This window comes from Microtus ochrogaster, chromosome 5, assembly GCF_000317375.1.
Source record: "Microtus ochrogaster isolate Prairie Vole_2 chromosome 5, MicOch1.0, whole genome shotgun sequence".
Taxonomy (NCBI): Eukaryota; Metazoa; Chordata; class Mammalia; order Rodentia; family Cricetidae; genus Microtus; species Microtus ochrogaster.
The window spans coordinates 51,781,862-51,804,181 of NC_022012.1; the positions used below are offsets into that span (position 1 = coordinate 51,781,862).

Here is a 22,320-nt window from a genome sequence, read left to right on the forward strand (position 1 = left end):
CTGGAACTAGCTCTGTAGACCAGGCTGGTCTCGAACTCACAGAGATCCGCCTGCCTCTGCCTCCCGAGTGCTGGGATTAAAGGAGTGCACCACCACCACCCGGCCTACTTAGTCCTTTTTATTATACAGTTTGTAGGGGGTTTTTTGGGTTTGTTTTTTTTTTTCTTTTCTGGGATCAGCTCTCAGAATTGACTTCCCATTTTTCTCAGTATATGTACCTTGTGTTACATAAACACTGCAATCGTTTACTATATATGCATATATATATACTACATGTGTGTATATTATTTCAGTGAATAGAATAGGAAATACATTTTGATGACTTAAAGTTTCTTGCTTTTTCTTTATTTACAATCGTTATCGATCAGTTTTGATTACCCTTCTATAGTTCTAATCTGTTTCCCTCCTTTGTTCTGTTCATTGAAGAAACTTCTGCAGCATCCGGAACTGAGTAACAGTCAACTTCTGGCTGACTTTCTCTCCCCAAATGGTGGGGAAACACAGTTTCTTGATAAGATACTTCCAGATGTAAATCTTGGTAAGTCATCTGGAAAAAACATATATAAGAACAATGTTTTCAGACTAGTTTGGAAAAATGGTTTTGATAGTATGACGCATGATGAATTCCAAAGGACTTCTTTTGAAGTTAGAGATACGTTTTCCTTGTTATTTTACCAGTCACTTCTAACCTCTTGTTGTATCACAGAAAACTATTAATATCCCTGCATTTGTGTATATATTTACATAAAGTCATGTAGCACAACAGTGCTTTATTTAATGAGAGATTGCTTGCATGACAGTGGTCCTTTAAATTATGTCTCCTAGTGACTTATAGCTATTGTAAGTTTATGTATGTGCACTCTTTGAAGTTTGTGCAACAAAATCACTAAGCAGATTTCTGAGGATGTATCCCCAAGAGCTTGAGTTAAAGGCAGCTGTGCGCTGCTCAGCATGGACTAAGAACCAAACTCAGGTCCTTTGAAGAGCATCAAGTTCTCCTACAGCTAAACCATCTCTCCTGTCCTGTTGAAACATTGTTATAAATTTTTTTCTGGGCAAAGCATGAAACTAATGGTAGACCATTTGCTTAACATGTGAAGACCTGAGGTTTGGTTCTGGCAGCAAACACACAAAAGGAAGGCAGTGAGGAGGGAAGGAATAAATGAGTAAGTGAACAAACGGACATTAGGTCATATAGACATCAAAATAGAGAATTCGTTGTCATCTCATTATTGTATACTAACATTTACCAGCAGTAAGCTTCTTGGATCTCTGCTACAAACTCACGACTTAGTTTTACAATAATAAATCCCAGTGTATCTGCAAATTAGTTTGGGGTATCACCTTTATTAGGAATTTCTGTTGAAGAATGAAATGATGAATTATAAATACTCTATACAGCTTTGACTTTTTATTTGATTATTTACTGTTTAAAACTACTTAGGGAAATATTCATGTAGACAATTAAACAGTTATGTTATACTTTCACAAAATTGATATTTTATTTTTAATTACAGGGAAAATTATAAAGTCTGTTCCTGGAAAACTAATGAAAGAGGTGAATTACTGATTTATGTATACTTATAAATGATGGTGATGTACTTAGTTACTGATGAATTGTATGGCTTCTGTGATATTAAAAGTGCTTATCTCCTCTGTCACTGCAGAAAGGTCAGCATTTGGAACCTTTCATCATGAGTTTCATTAATTCTTGTGAATCTCCAAAACCTAAACCGAGTAGACCAGAACTGACTATTCTCAGCCCCACTTCAGAAAACAACAAGAAGGTACTCACTCACTACATATTGTTAAAGAGGCAGTACGTGATGCACAGTGCAGTATAGCGGAGGGGTGTGCAGGAGGCTGCACGGGATGGCCACAGACTGTGGCTTTGCAGCCTTGCTTTTCTTACTGGTTTTAAAAAATTCTCCACTATTCTGTCTGCAGCCCGAGCCTTTTCCCATTCCTTGTCTTCTTTCAGCACTGATGCAGTTCTCATTCTGTTTCCAGCATCGTCTTTCTCCCTTGCTCTTCTACCTCCCTCCTTTCCACTATTTCTGTCTCTCTTTATTCATCCCGATCTGTCTCCAGCCATGCCTATTTAGTTTTTTGTCTTTCTGTTATTTAAACCCATTCAGACTTTTAAGAGTTGTGTTACTTTTATAATTAAAAAACAGTTCCTTTCCAAGTCTCCTATTGTTTTCTATAATGGCTCACTGTTTTCTACAGACAATTGAGACAAAACATTTGAGACCTGTCTTCTCCTGTGTTGAACATAGAAATTTCATTAAAGGCCATAGAGAAAAGCATGCTCAAGAGGAGAAATTAAAACATGAGTCTCAAGTTTTTCCTCTCCTCAGTCATTATTGTAAGCTGTTCTCAGCCCTAGAGACAGAAACAGACAGATACAAGTGCACACCACCTGGCTGGTAATATCCACTCTCTCCTGGATTGATAATTAATCTTCATGCTGAAACTAAAAAACAGCTTGAAGTTTTCGGAGGCTCTCCTTTAGGTGTCCTCCACTCTATGCTTATGCTCATACTCATGAGCGGTGGAATATTAGCTCTCTGATGAGCACCATCACAGAACTTTGTCCATAGGGAAAGGAAAGGAACGAGGAAGTATACTGGAGTGTGAATTTCATACATGGGGGTACATTTGCAAAATTAAGGCAGGTGTCAAACTGGAAATTTATTTTGCTGATGGCTTGTGAATGGGCTCATTCTTTAGGATAAGAAATTTGGGCATTATGTAACAATAGGGTCATCATGTGTTTATAGAAGAAAGTAAATTAGCAAAAGAGCCTATAATATGTAGAACTATTTACTGAAAGTTTTTCATAAAAGGGAAACTTAGAAATGAACTCTAGCATTACAGGCCTGATTAATTATCTTAAAGAATGTTATCAATAGATAAATTATATTAATGCAAATACACAGAGCACTATATAAATACTTAATTCAGTGAAGGAAGTAGAAAAATATTTTTTTGATCTTTTTGTTATTTTTTTTCTTTTTTTAAACTAGAGACCAAAGTCACAGCATTTGCTTACTAGGAAAGCACTCTACCACTGAGCTAAGTACACAGCTCCAAGAATTGTTCTCTTGAACCTGAATGATTACAGACACTAGACAGGACTATACAGCAAGTATAGTAGTTAGGATTTTAGGGGGTTGGTTTTCTCCCTCTCTTGTTCAGACTTACTGTGTTTTCTAATAAAAAATTAAACTTAAAATGTAGGTAGGTAGTGGTGGGGAGAATCATCTTCAGATACAATTGAATGCACTTTCCTCTGTGGTAGCCACTGTTCTAGTTCCCTTATCTTTGTCGTCCGCCCCCCCCCCCCCCCCACTCCGGTAGGGTTCACTGTGTGTCATCTTGCTGGTCTCTAACACTCAGAGATCTGACTACCTCTCGTTCCCAAGTACTGGCATTAAAGGTGTGTGTGCCACCAGGTCTGACTTTAGTTTATGTATGTCTTGTTTTGTTTCTATTAGATGTTAAATTTCTAGTCTGTTTTACACTGCCCTTTGTATGATCTCTGGTACACAGAACTCAATGTTTTTTGAATTTGCTTACTAGGAAAGTGAATGAATGAAGCATAAATGAATAAAACAATGACTTTGTTAAAATGAATTACCTAACATATATTGGATTGTTATTGATCAGAGAGTCATTGCTTGTCATAATTTTTGATTAGTAGGGCTGCTTTTTCTTTTTTGGGATAGGATCTAATGTAGTGCAGACTGCCTGCCATGAAAGCACTGAATAGCCAGCAGGTGACCTTGAACGGCTCCTTCTGCGTTTACTGATGAGTGCTGGGGTTCTAGGCACGTAGAAAATTGTTGTGTGGTGCTGAGGACAGAACACGAAGCTTCAGCTTCATGCGTGCTTGTCAAGTACTTTTCCAACTAAGCCAGTCCCCAGAACAGTTTTTCCCTGTACTGATTAAGTTGTTTTGGGCTTGAATAATAGTGCACAAATGAATTTTGTATAAAGGTGTAATTTTTATATCTGCACATTAGTGAGTAATTTGTGATTTTTAAACCATACTAGTTTAAAATTAGCTATTGGTAATAATATTTACAGTGTTAACAAATTACTTTGTTTCTTTGGGTTTATGTAAACAAAGGAGAGCATCTTAGCTGGCTTAGGCAAGAGAACTGCCAAGAGTTGAGGTCAGCTGGGCGGTGGTGGCGCATGCCTTTTATCCCAGCACTTGGGAGGCAGAGAAAGGTGGATCTCTGTGAGTTCGAGGCCAGCCTGGTATACAGAGTGAGTTCTGGGACAGCCAGGGATACACAGAGAAACCCTGTATTGAGAAACAAAAAACCAACCAAACAAAAAATTTGAGATCAGAATGAGTTATGTACTGGATTCCTGGCCAGTTAGGGTTAAGAACGGCAACCGCAAAGCCCTGAGAGCAGAAGGAAGGGGAGGTGAGCGCTGTGCTGCATTCCTGTAAAGCTTAGTGCTGGGAGGTCGTGGGTGGAGCTGGTCTGGGGGTGCATAGCTCTGCCCTGTCTCTGCAGCTGTCTGAAAAATTAACAATAAAAATTAGGAAACAGCGATATTGCTTAGTGTAGAGCACTTGCCTTGCTTGCTTGAAGCTCTAGGTTTAGAACGTACAAGCTCTCTGCAAAGCAAATAACCAAAAATAAAAGGCGGGGACACACACACACACACAGACACAGAAAAGAAGTTCTTTTATGGATAGTGAATTAACTCCTATCAAAAGTGAATATAGGCCGGGCGGTGGTGGCGCACGCCTTTAATCCCAGCACTTGGGAGGCAGAGGCAGGTGGATCTCTGTGAATTCGAGACCAGCCTGGTCTACAGAGCTAGTTCTAGGACAGGCTCCAAAACCACAGAGAAACCCTGTCTCGAAAAAAACAAAACAAAACAAAAACAAACAAACAAACAAACAAATAAAAGTGAATATATTCTTTATGTAATAGTTTGGGAGGAGAATATGTTTTTACTGTAGCTTTGGTCACAAATGTGAAACTTTGAAAACAGATTTTAAGGTTTCTTAATGCCATTTTTGCTGTGTATTCTTTTACTGTTAATATAGGTGCAATAAGCTATATGTCTCTTTATTATTTCAATTTTTACTTTAGCTTTTCAATGATCTGTTTAAGAATAATGCGAACCGTGCTGAGAATACAGAGCGAAAGCAAAATCAGAATTACTTCATGGAGGTGATGACTGTGGACGGAGTCTATGATTACCTGATGTATGTAGGTAAGGTCTAAATGGTCTGTGTTATTCGTCATTAATCTGCCTCATGATGCAAATACAGCCCTACCTCAGCTTTGTGAAAGACACTTCTTTCACAGATTTACTACACTGGCCTTGAACATGTAGAAGTCATTAGTGATTGTAAATAAAACTGACCCTTGCTACTTGTATCATTTATCACCTTGAGCAACTACAGGTCTCAGCTGTTTCTCAATTGGTTTTCCTCAGGACGAGTAGTTTTTCAAATCCCAGATTGGCTTCATCATCTTTTAATGGGAACACGAATCCTCTTTAAAAACACACTGGAAATGTACACCGATTACTATCTTCAGTGTAAGCTGGAGCAGCTCTTTCAGGAGCACCGGCTGGTTTCTCTGATCACACTTCTCAGAGGTTTGTATCTATCGAGTCTTTGTTTTGTGTTTTGTGCTTGTGATTTTAGTTAGGTCTAAGAAAGTAAGGGGTGGTTTTTGTTTTTTAAAAACTAGCATTTTTGCTATTAGAAAATACTTGTGTATGAACTGGAGAATAATTGTATAAATTTCTTGTTCTCATTTTTAGATGCTATATTTTGTGAAAATACTGAACCTCGCTCCCTCCAAGATAAGCAAAAAGGAGCAAAACAGACTTTTGAAGAGATGATGAATTACATTCCGGGTATGAATAACTCAATTTTATATAGATCAGTACCCTCTGAAGCTGGAGTGTAACTATTGAAACTAGTAGTTATTATGAGTTTTTACTTTAGAAATAATAGTAAGGACTCATATTAACTAACCCATTCACAAATGCAATTCATTCTTTTGCTTTTTTTTTAAATATTTATTTATTTATTTAGTATACAATATCCTTTCTGTGTGTATGCCTGAAGGCCAGAAGAGGGCACTAGACCTCATTACAGATGGTTGTGACCCACCATGTGGTTGCTGGGAATTGAACTCAGGACCTTTGGAAAAGCAGGCAATGCTCTTAACCGCTGAGCCATCTCACCAGCCCCCAATTCATTCTTTTGTTGATACCATTGACATTTTGTTTGTTTGAGACAGAGTCTCAAGTTGTAGCCCAGGCTGGCTTTGAACTTGCAATGGTTCTCTTGTTTCAGTCATTTGAGTGTTTGAATTTACATGTGTAGCCACCATATTTGGTTCATCCCTAACATTTATTACAAGGTTATTTTTTTATTTATTTTTTTTTTTTTTGGTTTTTCAAGACAGGGTTTCTCTGTGGTTTTGGAGCCTGTCCTGGAACTAGCTCTGTAGACCAGGCTGGTCTCAAACTCACAGAGATCCGCCTGCCTCTGTACAAGGTTATTTTTAATCACACAATAATCAGGGGTTTTTTGTTTGTTTGATTTTCTTTTTGTTTTTGTTTTTTTGAAATAGCAGCTATCTTCCTAGTTGACTTGGAACGTGCTATGTAGACCAGGTTGGCTTCAAATTTGCACTGATCCTCCTACCTTTGCTCCAAATGATGAGGCTACAGGTGCCTACCACATTTGGTTATAGACATTTTCTGTACATTTCTATACATGTGTACAAAAATACACAAACATCATTGGAATTTAAATTCTTTTGCTTGGGGGCTGGCAAGATGGCTCAATAGTTAAGAGTATAGTTTAGTGTATAACTGGTCAGTGGCAGTGCACGTCTTTAACCCCAGCATTGGGGGCAGAAGCAGGTGTATCTCTGAGTTTGAGGTCAGCTTGGTCCACCGAGTAGGTTCCGGGGCAGCCAGTGCTGTTACATAGAGAAACCCTGTCTTGATGTGTATGTGTGTTACATTCTGTCCTAGCGGAGAACATCACATTAAGTGCCTTGTTACTGCCTTTAACTCCAGCTCCAGAAACTAATGCCCTCTTCTGGCCTCTGTGGGCACTGCACTCATGCGCATATCTCTCCTCACAAACACAAACCATATACATTATTAAAAATAAATATTTAAAAACTTGATATTGCTTTATCATGTTTAATAATATATTATATATTAATGTATATTATACACATATCCTTTTCTTAATCACTTAGTTGTAGTTGATTTATATGCTGCAGTATGTCCTGTGCATTGCAAACTTTCAAAAGGATTAATGACAACTGCATTCTTTTGACTTGATCATAAAACTTGTTTCTAGGAGCTTCTTGCAAACACTGGTTTGAGAAGTACTGGCTTACAGCTTTTACGGGGTGTCTGTGAGCAGAGAGGAGGCTTTTCTTCTAAGAGGCAGTTAGTGATGAGTTGATATGAATTGTTTCACATGTGGCTTTCTTGTTTAGATCTGTTAGTCAAGTGTATTGGTGAAGAAACCAAGTATGAAAGCATCAGACTTCTGTTTGATGGCTTGCAGCAGCCAGTGCTCAACAAGCAGGTAAGTAGGCTAGCATTGGTGTGATTTGCTGAGCAAACAGTGTCTGGTTTATACAAAATCAAATCCATATAATCTAAAAATCCAGATAGGAAAATCTATATATACGGTTTTTGCTGGTTATCTTTTTTTTATAGCATGCAGTGTTAAAGTTAATATATCTTCCTAGTAGAAAATTTTGAACTTATAGAAGATTTATGACATGAGATAAACATTTAAATTTTGGTAATTCAAGTCATAGAATAACCAGTTAACATTTTTATCTATATAATGTCTGTATATTTTGTTGAGATTTTAATATAATTTTAATGTTCTGCTTATTTATTTAAAATTTATACGAAACAATTTACATAAAAATGGGTGAAGTTTAATAATGTCAGTCTTTTTATTCACAAAGGTCTCTATCATGCATATAAGGGTAGAGCATTGTTAGTGGGTGTTAGATAGATTTTACGCTTGTTTTATGTTGTCATCGCATTCCCTACTTTCTCACTTAGCGAGTACCACAGTCCTGGATTTTGTGTCTGTCATTTTTACTGTCTAGTATTTTACATTTTATTACGTGTTTTTGTACTGCAGCTGACCTATGTCTTGTTGGATATTGTGATACAGGAACTGTTCCCAGAGCTAAATAAGGTAATTGGAAAGCAGTAATTTATTTGTTCTTTTCTGAGTGGTGTCTGGACATTTAGTTAGAATTTAAGGAAACCATTATGACTGCAACCATTTGAAAGCTGAACAACCTGAGTCAAGTGTCTTTTTGTATTGTCCTTATCTGGATTTGGGGCAGCAGACTCTGAGAAGTCTCTGCCTTGACGTCTTCTTTTCCTAGTTACAAGCAGGCAGGAGCCATTGCTGTGCTTTCAGTTGAAGACATCACTAATCTTAGCATTAAAATGGACCTAGCTGCTCAGATGATCATCTGCAACATGGTCTGCTGTATAAATCAGAGACTCGAATGTTTCTTGAACGTGGATCTATGAATCCAAGAATACAGAATGAATTGGAGTTAGCCTGTGGTGTTAACTACTATATATAATCTCGAGGATGTTGAGCTTTTAAAAATATAATCTAAACATTTATTCTTTTAACATTTTATACATGTATATCATGTATTTACCTGTCTACTCTTTAATCCCGTAACTTCCTCTGGGCCGCCTCTCAAGACATCTTCCTCCCAATTTCATTTCTTTTAAAATACCCCGCTGGGTCCAGTTAGTGCTGCTCACGTGTGTCTGGGGATGGGGTATCCAGCAGAGCATGAGTACCCTCCCAGTGGTCACTCTTCAGAAGGATGGCTCCTCTTAACAGACATCATCTGCCATTAGTTACCCAGGATGGAGCCCTTCACCCCCTCCTGTATGACTGTTTTTTTAAGTGTTGACATACTGATTAATTGATGGTGTGTGTTGGTAGTACATTCATGTGTACACATGTATACACACACACAGTACAAGTTCACAGGACAACTTGCAGGGCTGCTTTTCTCTTTCCACTGTGTGGGTATCAGGGATTGAACTCAGGTTGTTAGGTTTGGAAGCAATGCTCTTACTACTGAGCCATCTTGTTCTAGTGTATTCCCCCCCCCCCCCCCCCCCCACACACACTTTTCCTTTCTGACTGTCCTAACTTGTACGGGTGCTCAAGTTACTGTGAGTTCATTAGTGTGAGAGGATTTCACAGCACTGCTCCCCATTTCGGTCTAGGGCTCTTCCCCTTCCCCTTCTTCCTAAATGTTTCCTTAGTCTTGGGATGTGGGGTTGATGTAAGGGCCCCATTTAGAACTGAGCACTCACAGTCACTTATTCCTAGCACTTTGACTAGTTAGAAGTCTGCACAAAGTGCTCTGTCTATGGCTGAGAGCAGCACTAACTAGTCTATGGGTATAATACCGTGTTTAGAAGGTGCTTCTCAGCAAGACATTTTAGCAGTGGTACTAGGCTTCGTCCTATGGCCCATGACTTCTCCAGCCATTGCTTATTGACCAGATTTACAGTATTGGGCATGAATTCTCTGCTGTGGAGCAGGCATTAAATGCAATTAGAAAAGGTTCTTTAGCCCCACAACAGTCACGCTGCTATTGTACTCAGGGCATGTCTTGCCTGGCAAGTTCATATTGTAGCATGCAGGATCCAGCACTTGTTGTCTGTTCAACCTTTGATTACTTTTTTTCCCTAGTAGCCTGTAAACAACTCTTTGGAACTTTGAAGCCTAGTCAGCAGGGAGGAAGTTTCCCAGTCAATTTCAGATGTATGGTAGCCAAAGTGTGTGACATCCGTATAAGTAGGGTCTTATAATCTGATTATGTTGGACAACCATTACTTATTCTTTAAAATTATTTATTTTCATTATTATTATTAGTTATTCATTATTTATTGTGTTTTTATTTCCTTGAGACAGAGTGTCTCTGTGAAACAGTCCTGGCTATCCTGGAACTCATTCTGTAGACCAGGCTGGCCTCTAACTCACAAAGATCCACCTGCCTCTGCCTCCCAAGTGCTGGGATTAAAGGTGTGTGCCACCACCACCTGGCCTCTTATTTTTTTTTTAAAGGTGTACTTATTTATGTGTATATGTAAGTTTGTGTGTGCATAGGAGGTTGTATGTATGTGTCTGTGTGAGTGCTTGCACATTTGGAAGTCAAAAAATCAAAGCAGTTCTCCTGTCTTCTTAGAAGCTATATTTACAAGTACAGTGCTTGGCTTGCTACATGGCTAATGGGGTCGTAATTCTAGTTCTTATACTTGTACAGCAGGAGCTGTTAACTGCTGAACCATCTCTCCAGCTCCCTTACTTTTTGACTAATCCCTTTAGTTAGATTAAAACCAATTGTTGTCAAGGTTGTGGCATGGTAGTGAAAATCCACTTCCGTAGAGTAGGGAAAACAGACTTGGGCTGTTCATCTGTTGATTGTAAGTTTTCAAATTTTAGAATTATTAAATATATTTTTAAAAGGTGGTAATGTTAGGTATTTTATGTTAAATTGCATTGGAATGAATACCAGAAAACTTTTAGCTCTGAGATTTTTATCAGGTCTATGACCTCATAAATGCTTTGCTACTATCTGCTACATGTGCCTTAAGTATTTTGTTCTCTCTCTCTGTCTCTCTGTCTCTCTCACTTTGTGTGTGTGTGTGTGTGTGTGTGTGTGTGTGTGTGTGTGAGCGTGTGTACACTTTCTTATAATGTTACTGTAGTTGAGCTGTTAGGTAATTAAAAAAATGAACCCTATTCTCTTGTCTTCTATTAAATGGACTTTATTTTTACTTTAGGTACAAAAGGAAGCTACCTCCATGACATCCTGGATGTAAACACTTGGTATAGAATATTATACCAGTATAATAGAAATGTACTTTTTCTTTCACTTTGTATATTTTTATAAATATCATGTACTTTAGTGTTTGAAATATATTTTTGTTTTAATAAAGACTAACAAACTTAATAGCAATAAAAAGTGATTAGTTATTATAGCTTTCTCTTTTTATATTTACTGTCTTGATTCTACGAGAACATAAGTCACTTATCTCTAGGGTCTTTTTGAGTCTGTGTATATGGATGAACGTACACTGTGCATATGTGTTCATGTGTATTCAGTACAAGTGTGTGGCTGCTCATGCTCGTGTGTGCACCTGTGTGTGGAGGCTTGAGGTTAATACTGGGTATCTTTCTCTATCATTGTCTGCCTTGTTTACAGAGGCAGACCTTCTTACTACCTCTGGAGCTTTGCAGATTTGGCTACTGTACCCAGCCAGCTTGCTCCTGCCCTCCCAAGTCTCTGCCTCCTGAGTGCTGGGATTATAGGCATGCCCACGTGCTTGCTGATTTTATGTGGGCACTGGGGATTCAGACTGTGGTCCCCAGTCCTGCATCGCAAGCACTTTCCTCACTGAGTTATTTCCCCAACCCCAAGGTGCTGCTTTGGAAAGAGGGCAAACAGGTGAGACCAACAATCTTTGCATTTTTTTTTTATTCGAATGTAGCTGCATTTAGTGTGAAGACACAGAAGCCAATGGGCCGAAGTTCAAGTCTCTCCTTGTGTATTTAGCAGGACTAGTTCATGTACACATAACACAGCAATCAGCAAGACACAATCACTCATTTATTATAATGCTGCCTGCATCTGAAATCATAAATACATAGTCTGTTAATAATGCTGGACATATTAGACTTCTGTTTTTATTTTATATTATAAAATTGAATATTTTTATCAAGTCAATAAAGATTAAATGCTTGCTTTCAACAATTTGAAGATATACCTGTATCTAAATCAGAACACTTCAAAGACAATCTCAAAATGTGCTTTGTAATTTTCAGAGTGTTTTCCAGCTAGGATTGACTTTACTATAGTCTTCTAACCATATACCTCCTTTTGGTAATTCTGTTTGTAGCAACTCATTTAAAATACGTTCTTCATGCAGTTCATACATTAAAGCACATATCAAAACAGATGGAAAGAGTGAGCACAGTAAAGCATTTAAAATACACTAGGGCACCAGCCTTCTGAAAGGGGCCAAAACTAACTACTTTTGGAGTATCAACAATAACAAGGACATGAAGATTAGAGAGATCCAAATGAGACTTCTACCTTCATAGTTCTCTGTGGTCTAACATTATCGCCTACAAGACAATATTCACAGTTACCATGAAAATGCTGCATACAAAATGCCTTGAGGATAAGAAGAGCTATGTTGTCTTTTCTTTTTCTTTTTATAATATGAATTACTTACTTAACTTTGTCTGAGTATCACATTTTCTGTAAGTAGGGCTCTCTCCTTGTTATGGTCTGAATTATATCTTTCCCAAATTCCTATGTTAAAACCACAAATCCTGCAGTGACTTTATTTGGAGACAGAGCCTTTCAGAAGGCAATTTAGGTTAAAAGAGTCAGTTGGGTGGGGCCCTACTGCAACAGGATTGATGCTTTCATGAAAAGTAAAGGAGGGCCTGAGAAGAGTACTCTGCAAGTAAAGTCACTTGCTGATAAGCCTGGCGACTTGAGGTGTTGGAAGAAGAGAATAGATTCCTCCTGGATGTCCTCTGATCTCAATATAAATGTTACGGCACAATTCAGCTTGCAGAAATGTATGTCAGCTTGGACATGGAGGCAAGTCCCAACAGCTCACCAGCAAGGCAGAGGCTGCCAAGCTACTTTATTCAGATATTTTATGTTTTGGGTTTTGAGACAGATTTTCATTATGTAGTCTAGGCTAGACTAGAACCTGCTACGTAGCCCAGGATTGGCCTTGAATTCTTGATCTTCCTCCCTCAACCTCCTGAATGCTGGGATTAATAGGCATGTGCCATCATATTTTAACGGCTTTAATTTAAAAAGCTGTTTAAAATTATTTTAAAAAATGGTATAAATAGAAAAATACACACTGGAATTAATCAAATCCCAAAACTGTTCAGCTCAGTGAACTTGTATACAGTTAGTAGACGTTGGGAGCAGTGGCTGTGGAACTTCACATTGGATCTTATACTTTCACTATCGAATATATCTTCCTGCACTTACCACCAGATATGAAAAAGTTTCTATATCCTCATCCATTACTCATTTCCATTACCTGCATACAGTCTGTCCTCATTCCCTAACACGTAGCCTTTCCTTTTCTCTTTTCCACATGTTATTCTGTACCCACATGTATATTTGTGTACATATATTATAGCTAGAGTCCCCACTTGGAAAGATTTAATTAATGTTTTTAGATATTTTATTTTGTGTGTATGTACACCTTGTACATGCCTGGTGCCTGGGAAGCTTAGAGGGGGCATCGGACCTCTTGGGACTGGAATTCTAGGCGCTTGTGAGCTACCATATGGGTGCTGGGAATTGAACCCCAGTCCTCTGCAAGAGCAGCCATTGCTTTGAACCACTGAGCCAACTCTCCAGCCCAAGATTTTAAAGCCTGGCAAAATGAGAGACATTGAAGTTTCATCTGTAAGGGAATGAGCTCTAAGCACTGTGTGACCAATTTAGTTAATTGTCTAGCTTTTCTGCTCCATTTTAGTAGTATAAGAATGAGGCTGGAGAGATGGCTCAGTGGTTAAGAGCATTGCCTGCTCTTCCAAAGGTCCTGAGTTCAATTCCCAGCAACCACATGGTGGCTCACAACCATCTGTAAAGAGGTCTGGCGCCCTCTTCTGGCCTTCAGGCATACAGACAAAATATTGTACACATAATAAATAAATAAATAAATAAATAAATAAATAAATAAATAAATAAGAATGAAATGTGTTATTTTCCTTGAGGGATTTGACAGTTTTTACTTAACATAGAATGTGCTTGTTTGACTCCTCCTCCTACACCTACACCCGCTTATGCATGTCTTCAGGGAAACTTTCTTTCTTTTTTTTTTTTAAATTTATTTATTTATTAAGGATTTCTGCCTCCTCCCCGCCACCGCCTCCCATTTCCCTCCCCCTTCCCCATCAAGTCCTTCTCCCTCATCAGCTTGAAGAGCCATCAGGGTTCCCTGACCTGTGGGAAGTCCAAGGACCGCCCACCTCCATCCAGGTTTAGTAAGGTGAGCATCCAAACTGCCTAGACTCCCCCAAAGCCAGTATGTGCAGTAGGATCAAAAACCCATTGCCATTGTTCTTGAGTTCTCAGTAGTCCTCATTGTCCGCTATGTTCAGCAAGTCTGGTTTTATCCCATGCTTCTTCAGACCCAGGCCAGCTGGCCTTGGTGAATTCTTCAGGGAAGCTTTCTGAAGGTCTCTCCTAATTGGAGCCAGTTTTGGTTTTGGTGGCAATGACAGAAATTGACAGTTTTGTTTAGAGAGAATACAAAGTATATCTTTATGAAATTCAGCCACAGAGGGGTAGTGGTAAAGCTGACCTATGTATGAGTTTGCCAGCCCTTAATTCATATGGGGTCGCCACATGGTTTTTGTCTTCTCTTCAGTCCTGTTGACTGTTTATTGTTCAAATACCTTCATTTGGTGGAAGACAGTTTCAAACAACTGTGAAATCACTGTATGGATGGCAGAAAAAGCTTTTTTTGCATTTCCATACATGTAAAAAAATGTCTGGCTGGAGAGATGGCTAAGAGGTCTTAAGTTCAATTCCCAGCAACCACATGGCGGCTCACAACCATCCATAATGAGATCTGGTGCCTCTTATGGCATACAGGCATATATGCAGGCAGAGTACTAGATACATAATAGAAGAATAAATCTTAAAAAAAAATGCCACTATAGGTCTCTTACTGCCTTGGTTTCGGTAGCATTCTTATCAGTGGATCAATAACTTGAATCAAGATGAATGGCACCATCATTGTCAGACATAGGTTGGATGTTTGCTTCTGTGCCTAGGGAGTTGTAATTAGCTGTCCTACCTATTAGTAGTTGGGCCAGGAGAGGCGCAGTATCTACCAAAGTAAGGGTGGGAATGCCTCATAGGACAATAGAAGGTTGAATTTCTGTTTTTAGAATTAGTGTAGTTTTCTGTGTCATTACTCAGTGATGGACAGCCTAAGCACAGAGTTGTGCCCTGCTTACCCTCTGCTTCTTGTTTGTACCCCAGCAGTAACATCCTTTGTGCCTGGTACCGCAGGGGTACAAGATTTGTCATGGGGATGGGAGGGTGGGGGTTGGTTCTGCCTCAATTTGGTATGCCAGACCTTGTTGACTCCCCAAGGAAGCCTTACACCCTCTGAGGAGTGGACAGGGAATGGGAATGAGGGGAAATGGGGGACAGGAGAAAGGGAGGAACAGGGGGAGGGGGAACTGGAGTTGGTATGTAAAATGGCAAGTAAACTTTTTTTAATAAAAAAAGATAAATTGACTAGTGGTCTTTTGCAAATTTTGTGGGCTCATGGTAATTTTATAGTTAATAATATTTCATGTAATACCATTTGCCTGTGTGATGCATGCCATAGTGTGTACATGAATGTCAGGAGACAGCTTTCAGGAGTCAGTTTTCTTCTACCATAGATTTTGGAGACTGAACTTGGTTAGTCAGGCTTACTCATGCTCAGCAAAGGTGAAGGCAACCTGAGTGTGTATCCTCATTAGCTTTGTTAACTTGATAACAGCCTACAGTCATCTGATATATGAACCTCAGCTGAGGAATTATGTAGGTTAGATTGGCCTATGGGCATGTGTGTTGTGGGTTGACTTGACTATTGAGGAGGACCCAGCCCACTGTGTGCTATTCCCTGGGCTGTACAAGAAAGCGAACTAAACATGACTCTGAGAGGGAACAGCAAGCAGTGTCCCTCTGGTTTCTGCTCCAGTTTCTGCCCTGACTTTCCTCGATGATGGGCATGTAAAGCCAAATAAACCTTCTCTTCCCTGAGTTGCTTTCAGTCAGAGTGCTATCACAGAAACAGAAAAGAAACTATAGAACAAGATGGAAGATGAGAACAAACTCCATAAAGTTGTCTCTGACCTCCATCTTCACTGTGGTATTCTCCTGTTCTCCACACACACACAATAGTTAATAATTTTAAAAAGTGAGTTTGGAAGCTGAGTGTGGTGGCAGTGCCTGCCTTTAATTTCAGCACTCAGGAGTTGGAGGCAGTCAGAGCTCTGTGAGTTTGAGACCAGCCTGGTCTACAAAGTAAATTCCAGAATAGCCAGGAAAGTTACACAGAGAAACCTTGTCTTGGAAACCCAAGGTGGGGGAGAGGGGAATTGAGTTTGGGAATTTTTGCTTTGTGTGTTTGTGTGTGTGTTGGGGGGATGTTTTGAGTCAAGATCTCATTTTGTAACTGGTTGGTCTGGAACTTGCTATGGAGACCAGTCTACCCTCAAACTTTTTTTTTATTATGAATTTTTAAATTTATTTTACATACCAACCACAGTTTCCCCTCCCTCCCCTCTTACCGTTCTCTCCTCCCCACTCTCTTTCCACCACCCCACCCACTCCTCAGAAAGGGGAAGGCCTCCCACGGGAGTCAACAAAGCATGTGCTCTCAAACGTACAGAAGAGATCTGCCTGTCTTTGTTTCTCCAGTGTTGGGATTAAAGGTATGGCTCACCACGCCCAGCTGTGGTTTGCTTTTCCAATTACAATTCAGACTATATTCCTGACTTTATGTATTACCATATTACAGAAGCTCTGGAGTGCTGGTCTCACTTTCTAGCACTGGTGCTGGTCTTCCTGATCAGGACAGAGACAGACTTGAGCAGAATCAGCTGCTTCTGTTACCTAAGCTGTCACTCCAGAGAGCACTGGTGACTGATGAGGTCACCTTACTACCTTGCTTGTTGTGACCTGCAGTCATGCCTGGAATCTCAGATTTGTATGACCTCATCTCTAGTATTTTATGCAGAGGTTCGTAGATTTTCACTGAGGAGTGAAGCAAGGCTAGATGAAGAAAAGTTGAGAGACTTTCCTCTCCTGCTTAAAAATTTTATACATTTTTCTTCTCGATTTTGAAGTGACAGAGGAGGACTTCCAGATGACAAAGTGTTTTTTACCAAAAGAAGCAATCCTGGTGAAAAATTGTCTTTGCTGTATTGTGTTGGGGGTTTGAGAAAAGTAAGACCAAAGACAGAGGAGTATATCTACAGTTTTATTGTTTGGAGTTTATAATAAGTAGTTCAAGTCGTTTCTCAACACTGTGGCACAAAACATATATATGTATATATATAAATATATATATACACACACACACATATTCAGAAAAATTACAAAATATTACTTAAAAAATTATGCTGTAATAAGATTTTTCCTCATTTACTGGCCAAACATAAACATATACCTCAAATGCACCTTTATTTTTTACATACTTTTTGACATTTCTGTTTATAACTTGTACATTCACAGAGCTGAAGACAATGTTTTATTGCAACAGACTTCATAAAAGGACTGAAATTTTAAAATGTTTTGTGTCAAAAGTACTTATTTGTAAACACTAGGAAACGTTTCCTGTCCAAACATCTAGCTGTTGTTTCGTGGTTAAGCGAAGGCTCCCGTTTCTTGATTACTGATGCATTGCTGGCCATACTCACTTGGTCACAGGACCATCTTAGTCAGGTGTTCTGTGGGCATAGATTATTTCATCAGTCTGGGTATCTCTTTGGCATCCCTTAGGGCTCACTGTTGGTACTCTTGTATCTGGACTTGAGTGTGCCATATAGTGGTTGCTTGGGGTTTGGGTCTCAGTGACTTCAAATGTTTGTACCACTTCTTAAGATCACTGTTGCCTTCCAGAATGCTGGAGTTTTCCATGGTGTACTTGGTATGACTGGAATGAGAGCTGTATTGGCATCTTGGGCAAGATGGGTTCAGGTTTAAAATTACAGTTTGTTTTAGAAAGTTCTCTCATGACACCTCCAAGTGAGGAAGAAGGAAGGAGAGAGAGGCAGGGCTTCTGCTCCGTTGTCAGTGTTTATGAAACACATCCAAATGCCCATCCTCTCTTCTGTAATGCACCAGTCCTGCTCATGTCCTCCCCTCCCTTTCTCTCCTACCCCTTGACTGACTGCCTTTTACAGTCCCTGAACTAACCTGTTACTTGCTTTATACAGTGACTTGTCAAAGGCACATTGGTGTTGTGAGACAGGATCCTGTCCAGTGTCCAGTCTTTCAAAATTTGTAGACAATAGGAACCCGAAAGAAAGGATAGTGTGGCGGGCAGAAATAAACCAGAGATTTGTCATCTGGGGCCATTGCCAGGAAGAGAGGAGTCTTGATGTAGGAGAGAGTATTGACTTTGAGGTCAAAAGACCTAGGTACAGGTTTTAGATACATCATTTGGGGGATACATAGCCTTGAATGCACCAACCCTTCCTGCTTACATATCAAAGGAAACAACATTTGCTTATCTACAAAAATCTCCATGTAAATTATAATGTTTTCTGTTTGTGAGAGCCTTGCCTCCTAACTGACTGGCCTGAAACTCTGTGGAGGTTAGGCTGGCCTGGAACTTGGCAGCCCCATCCTCTTCTCCCTCCCAAGTGCTGTGACTACAGGCATGGGCCACCACAGCTGGCAATGACAAAGTTCTATGTAAACATCAGTTGTTTGATGGATTATAAATAAATAGAAAGTGGAGAATTATTTTTGTGGTTCAAAGATAACACAATGCGTTATGTGGATATGTAAATTACATCTAGTTGTTTTCTTCCCCCACTCCCAAAAAGGACCCAGTTGCTTCACTTTGACTTTCTATCTGCTCACTGAGTTGCTGGCCTTGACAAGTGATGCCATAGTTATAGTCTCTTCCTAGCAAAGTGCTGAGGGTCAGCTAGGAGCCTTGAGGATGGTAAGAGCCAGATTTGAATATCACTGGAAGAAAAATGTAGTTTGATATCAAGGACAAGGAGCTTTCCGTTACTGGTACAAAGCAAGGATTGCTGCGCAAAACGAAAGAAGTACTAAAGGAAAGCTTCCCTGGTAAAGGCTTCCTGCAGAGAACTTGATCCGCCCTTCAACTGCCGGGTAAACTACTTTCATTTTTGAGATATATTCAGAAACCACGCTGATATCTTGGTCACCTGGGGAAAAAAAGCACATACGTTATTTTAACTCTAGAAAAATGACCTGTTAGCAGCAAGAAGAAAAATAAAGTCTCTGAAGCCCTTGAAATTGAAAAGAGAAGACACCTTTTCATTTCAGGATAAAGCACCTCAGAAGACTTTGGTCTTCTGGTAATTCTAAGTGCAAAGAATCTGACTGCTCTTTCGTGTTACAGATGAGAACTTCAGCACCGGGTAATTAGAGGAGTGCAGTTGTCTTAGCTCCAAGGTTTCTAAGAGGTTGTTGGCATCACCGCTACAATCCGCTCTAGAGCCAAAGGCAATGGGGACCTGGGCCAAGAGTTATCTGAGAAATAAAAGTGGCTTTCTCCTGCTGTCTGCTCGACACCATCTCCACATACTTGATGATGGTACACTGGAGGTTTCTTTCCCAGACGAGGATAGAGAAGTAAGACTTGCTTAGACAAACCCATGACAACTCCCCAGAATCTTACTATAATTTCAATTCTCCATGTGGATGTATTCATTGAAGCTATTTAATACCTAGCAATGTTAACATACTGTAGTTTACTGTAAAGACAAAAAATACTGGGCCGTTGTGATGGCACGTGACTTTAATTGCATCCCTTGGGCAGGAGGATCTGTGAGTACCAGGCCAGCCTGGTCTGCATAGCAAGCTCCAGGCCAGCCATGACTACATGCCATGTATGTCTCTATGTCTCTATGAGCCTTCCCTTGGGTCAGATAGATGTGAACGTGTATGCTGGGGAAGGGAGAACAGAATACTCCTCAGTGTTGTACTGTTGTTAGCAACCTCCAAAGCAGGAGGGAGCAACAACAAAGGTAGAAGGTCCCTTTTCTTGCCCCTCTGCCCAGTTCTGTTGTGCTGAACAGAGGAGAGGAAGAGGTGCTCATGCTTACCAGAGTCATGCTTTAATAATTCATCTTTTATCATCTGGAATCCATCTCCACCATTGACCAGGTAGCTCGGGAGGATCACTTTATACACTTTATCCAATTTCAGAGGCTCATAACTGGGCACTCGACACATGGTGCAAAGAACATCTAATTGTACCACTCTGTCCCAGGGTTTTCGGGTAAGATCATACACCACATGGATTCCTAGAAGAGAAATGAGTCCATTTTTTCTTCCTGAATCCAAAGAGACTTTTTGCCTATGAAAGGGATTTTGACCAAGATCTACACTTAGGATATTGGGCTTGTGCTACTGTAGTTCCTATGTGAGTGAAATTTAATCGGTAATGTTGGCAGTGGTGTAGCTACCCTTAGTTACTTTCATCCTTGAGGTCTCCAGTAGATGGAAGAGCACCAAAGGAGAACTGACCTCAGAAAGGCAAGGGTGATTTTGCTGGGAGAAACCCCAGTATTTTTCCTCTTTATAATCTTGAATTCACTGGTCCAAACATGACTCACTGGGTTTGGAAAGTGAGGTGTGCATCATTGGGAAATGCAACGGAGCATCTGTAACAACTTTGAAGACCGAATGTTGTAATTCTGCTTTGGAGATTTTTCACAAATACTCATTCTTAGCACTTTGCTAGAGCATCAGAACGGCATAGGTCCTTGGCTCTGCCCCGGGAAAATGTTCTGTGTCAGGGCTACCCCACAGACAGAAGGCCAGGGTCTCCTGCCAGGCAACAGCACTCATCAAGCAGTTCCAGGAATAAAATGAAAATGAAGCTGGGTGTGGGCGTACATTCTTGGAACTCCCAGCCTGTGGAGGGCCCGAAACAGGAGTGTCACTACCACACATTTGAAGTCAGGAAGTCAGGCTGAGCTAAGTAGTTTGAGTCTATCTTAAAGAACATATTGAGACTCTGTCAAAAATAAAAAAATAAACAAAACAAGCAAAAAAGGCAGCCAACATGAAGCCAGGCACAGTGGGACATAACTGTAATTCCACCATTACCGGAGGATCAGGATTTAAAGACCAACTTTGGCTATATACTTTATAATTTTGGTTGTGAGCCCAGCCTTTAACGGCTGAGCCATCCCTCCAGGCCTGGCTATATACTTTAAAGTCATTCTGTGCTACATAAGATCCTGTCTTAACATGAACAAGCAAGATGAATAAAAATGAGAAGATAAGGCCAGAAAATTATTTTAGAGTAAAATAAGATTACTACTTTAAAAATTAACTCTGAATTGTGGAATTGGTTACTAAGAAAAGCATTTTATTTATTTATTTATTATGTATACAACATTCTGCCTCCATATATGCCCACACGCCAGAAGAGGGCACCAGATCTCAATACAGATGGTTGTGAGCCACCAATGCTGGGAATTGATCTCAGGACCCTGGAAGAGCAGCCATCTCTCCAACCCCAGAAAAGCATTTCAGAATCCTTTAGGAGCTGGGACATAGATAGCAGTGCATTTTCCCAGCATGCATGAGGCCTCAGGTTCAATTCCCAACAGCACAAAATAAAATAAACTAGAAAATGTTTGCCTTGCATGTGTTTAATCTCCAGCATTCCCCACACCCACCGTCAATGAAGAAAGAAGCCTTTAGCAGTATGAGGAACATTCATTTCCATTGTTCCCTGCAGTCAAAGAGAAAGCAGGTCTGGGGTTGGTGACATGCCTCTCCCTGCCCCGCCCCCCCAAGCAGGATTAGAGTAGACTGTGTCTTTGCTCTACCTTAGTTCCTTTGAACCCTAATATAGTCCCGGACAGCTAACAATAATGGAGAGCTTTGTTTTTGCTTAAGAATATTACCTGCACCCTACTAGAAAGAGTCCAACAGAAAGACCTCATGCCAGCTGATCTGACGAGTGTTCAGGAGGTCAGCTCCCATGGATGCCTTTCCAAAGTCCAGATCATGGTTGGCAAAAACTACTCATTGCCAAGGGCTTGAACCCTTGGCCTTCACCTCGCCTCAATGGCTCCAGGAGTCCATAGTCATCGAAAGGTGGGTTTGGCTGTGAGAAGACCCTAGTAAGCTCAGTCACAACCAACCAGGAAAGCCCATGTCACCGGACATCATGTTCGGCAGGATGTGCCACTTACCACCCACTTGCAGGAACTCCCCAGTGGACTGGCCGTAGCGATGCACGCTGTGTTCAAAAGCCTTCTTCAGGGTGGAACCTTTTATTTGGACCAGGTCAAATGTTCCTCCAAAGGGCAGCACAGCAGCCAGGTTCTCCCAGGTGATTGTGCCTTAGGCAGTTATAGATGCATCAGGAAAGAAAAAGAGCTTAAGAACCTGTTTCCCCAGAGACCACCTCCCTTGAGTTGAGCAAATAAAGGGAGGGGGTGTCACAGCC

General features: G+C 40.2%; 2 protein-coding genes across 5 annotated transcripts in view; one reads left to right on the plus strand and one right to left on the minus strand.

Annotated features, from left to right (window-relative positions):
- Positions 1–11,062, plus strand: part of Snx14 (sorting nexin 14) — a 60,698-nt gene extending 49,636 nt beyond the window's left edge. For all 4 annotated transcript variants that reach the window (XM_005347530.2, XM_026779214.1, XM_026779215.1 and 1 more), the window contains 9 exons: positions 427–538; positions 1,518–1,558; positions 1,668–1,787; positions 5,124–5,247; positions 5,473–5,637; positions 5,806–5,901; positions 7,515–7,606; positions 8,183–8,239; positions 10,876–11,062. In XM_005347530.2, coding sequence (XP_005347587.1) covers positions 427–538; positions 1,518–1,558; positions 1,668–1,787; positions 5,124–5,247; positions 5,473–5,637; positions 5,806–5,901; positions 7,515–7,606; positions 8,183–8,239; positions 10,876–10,914 — 846 coding nt within the window. In that variant the 3' untranslated portion in view covers positions 10,915–11,062. The remainder of the gene's footprint in view (positions 1–426; positions 539–1,517; positions 1,559–1,667; positions 1,788–5,123; positions 5,248–5,472; positions 5,638–5,805; positions 5,902–7,514; positions 7,607–8,182; positions 8,240–10,875) is intronic.
- Positions 11,063–17,125: 6,063 nt separating this feature from the next.
- Nt5e (5'-nucleotidase ecto) overlaps positions 17,126–22,320 on the minus strand; it is a 53,493-nt gene continuing 48,298 nt past the window's right edge. The window contains exons 7-9 of the mRNA XM_005347533.3: positions 22,064–22,213; positions 19,955–20,155; positions 17,126–19,051 (exon numbers count right to left, since the gene is read on the minus strand). Coding sequence (XP_005347590.1) covers positions 18,888–19,051; positions 19,955–20,155; positions 22,064–22,213 — 515 coding nt within the window. The 3' untranslated portion in view covers positions 17,126–18,887. The remainder of the gene's footprint in view (positions 19,052–19,954; positions 20,156–22,063; positions 22,214–22,320) is intronic.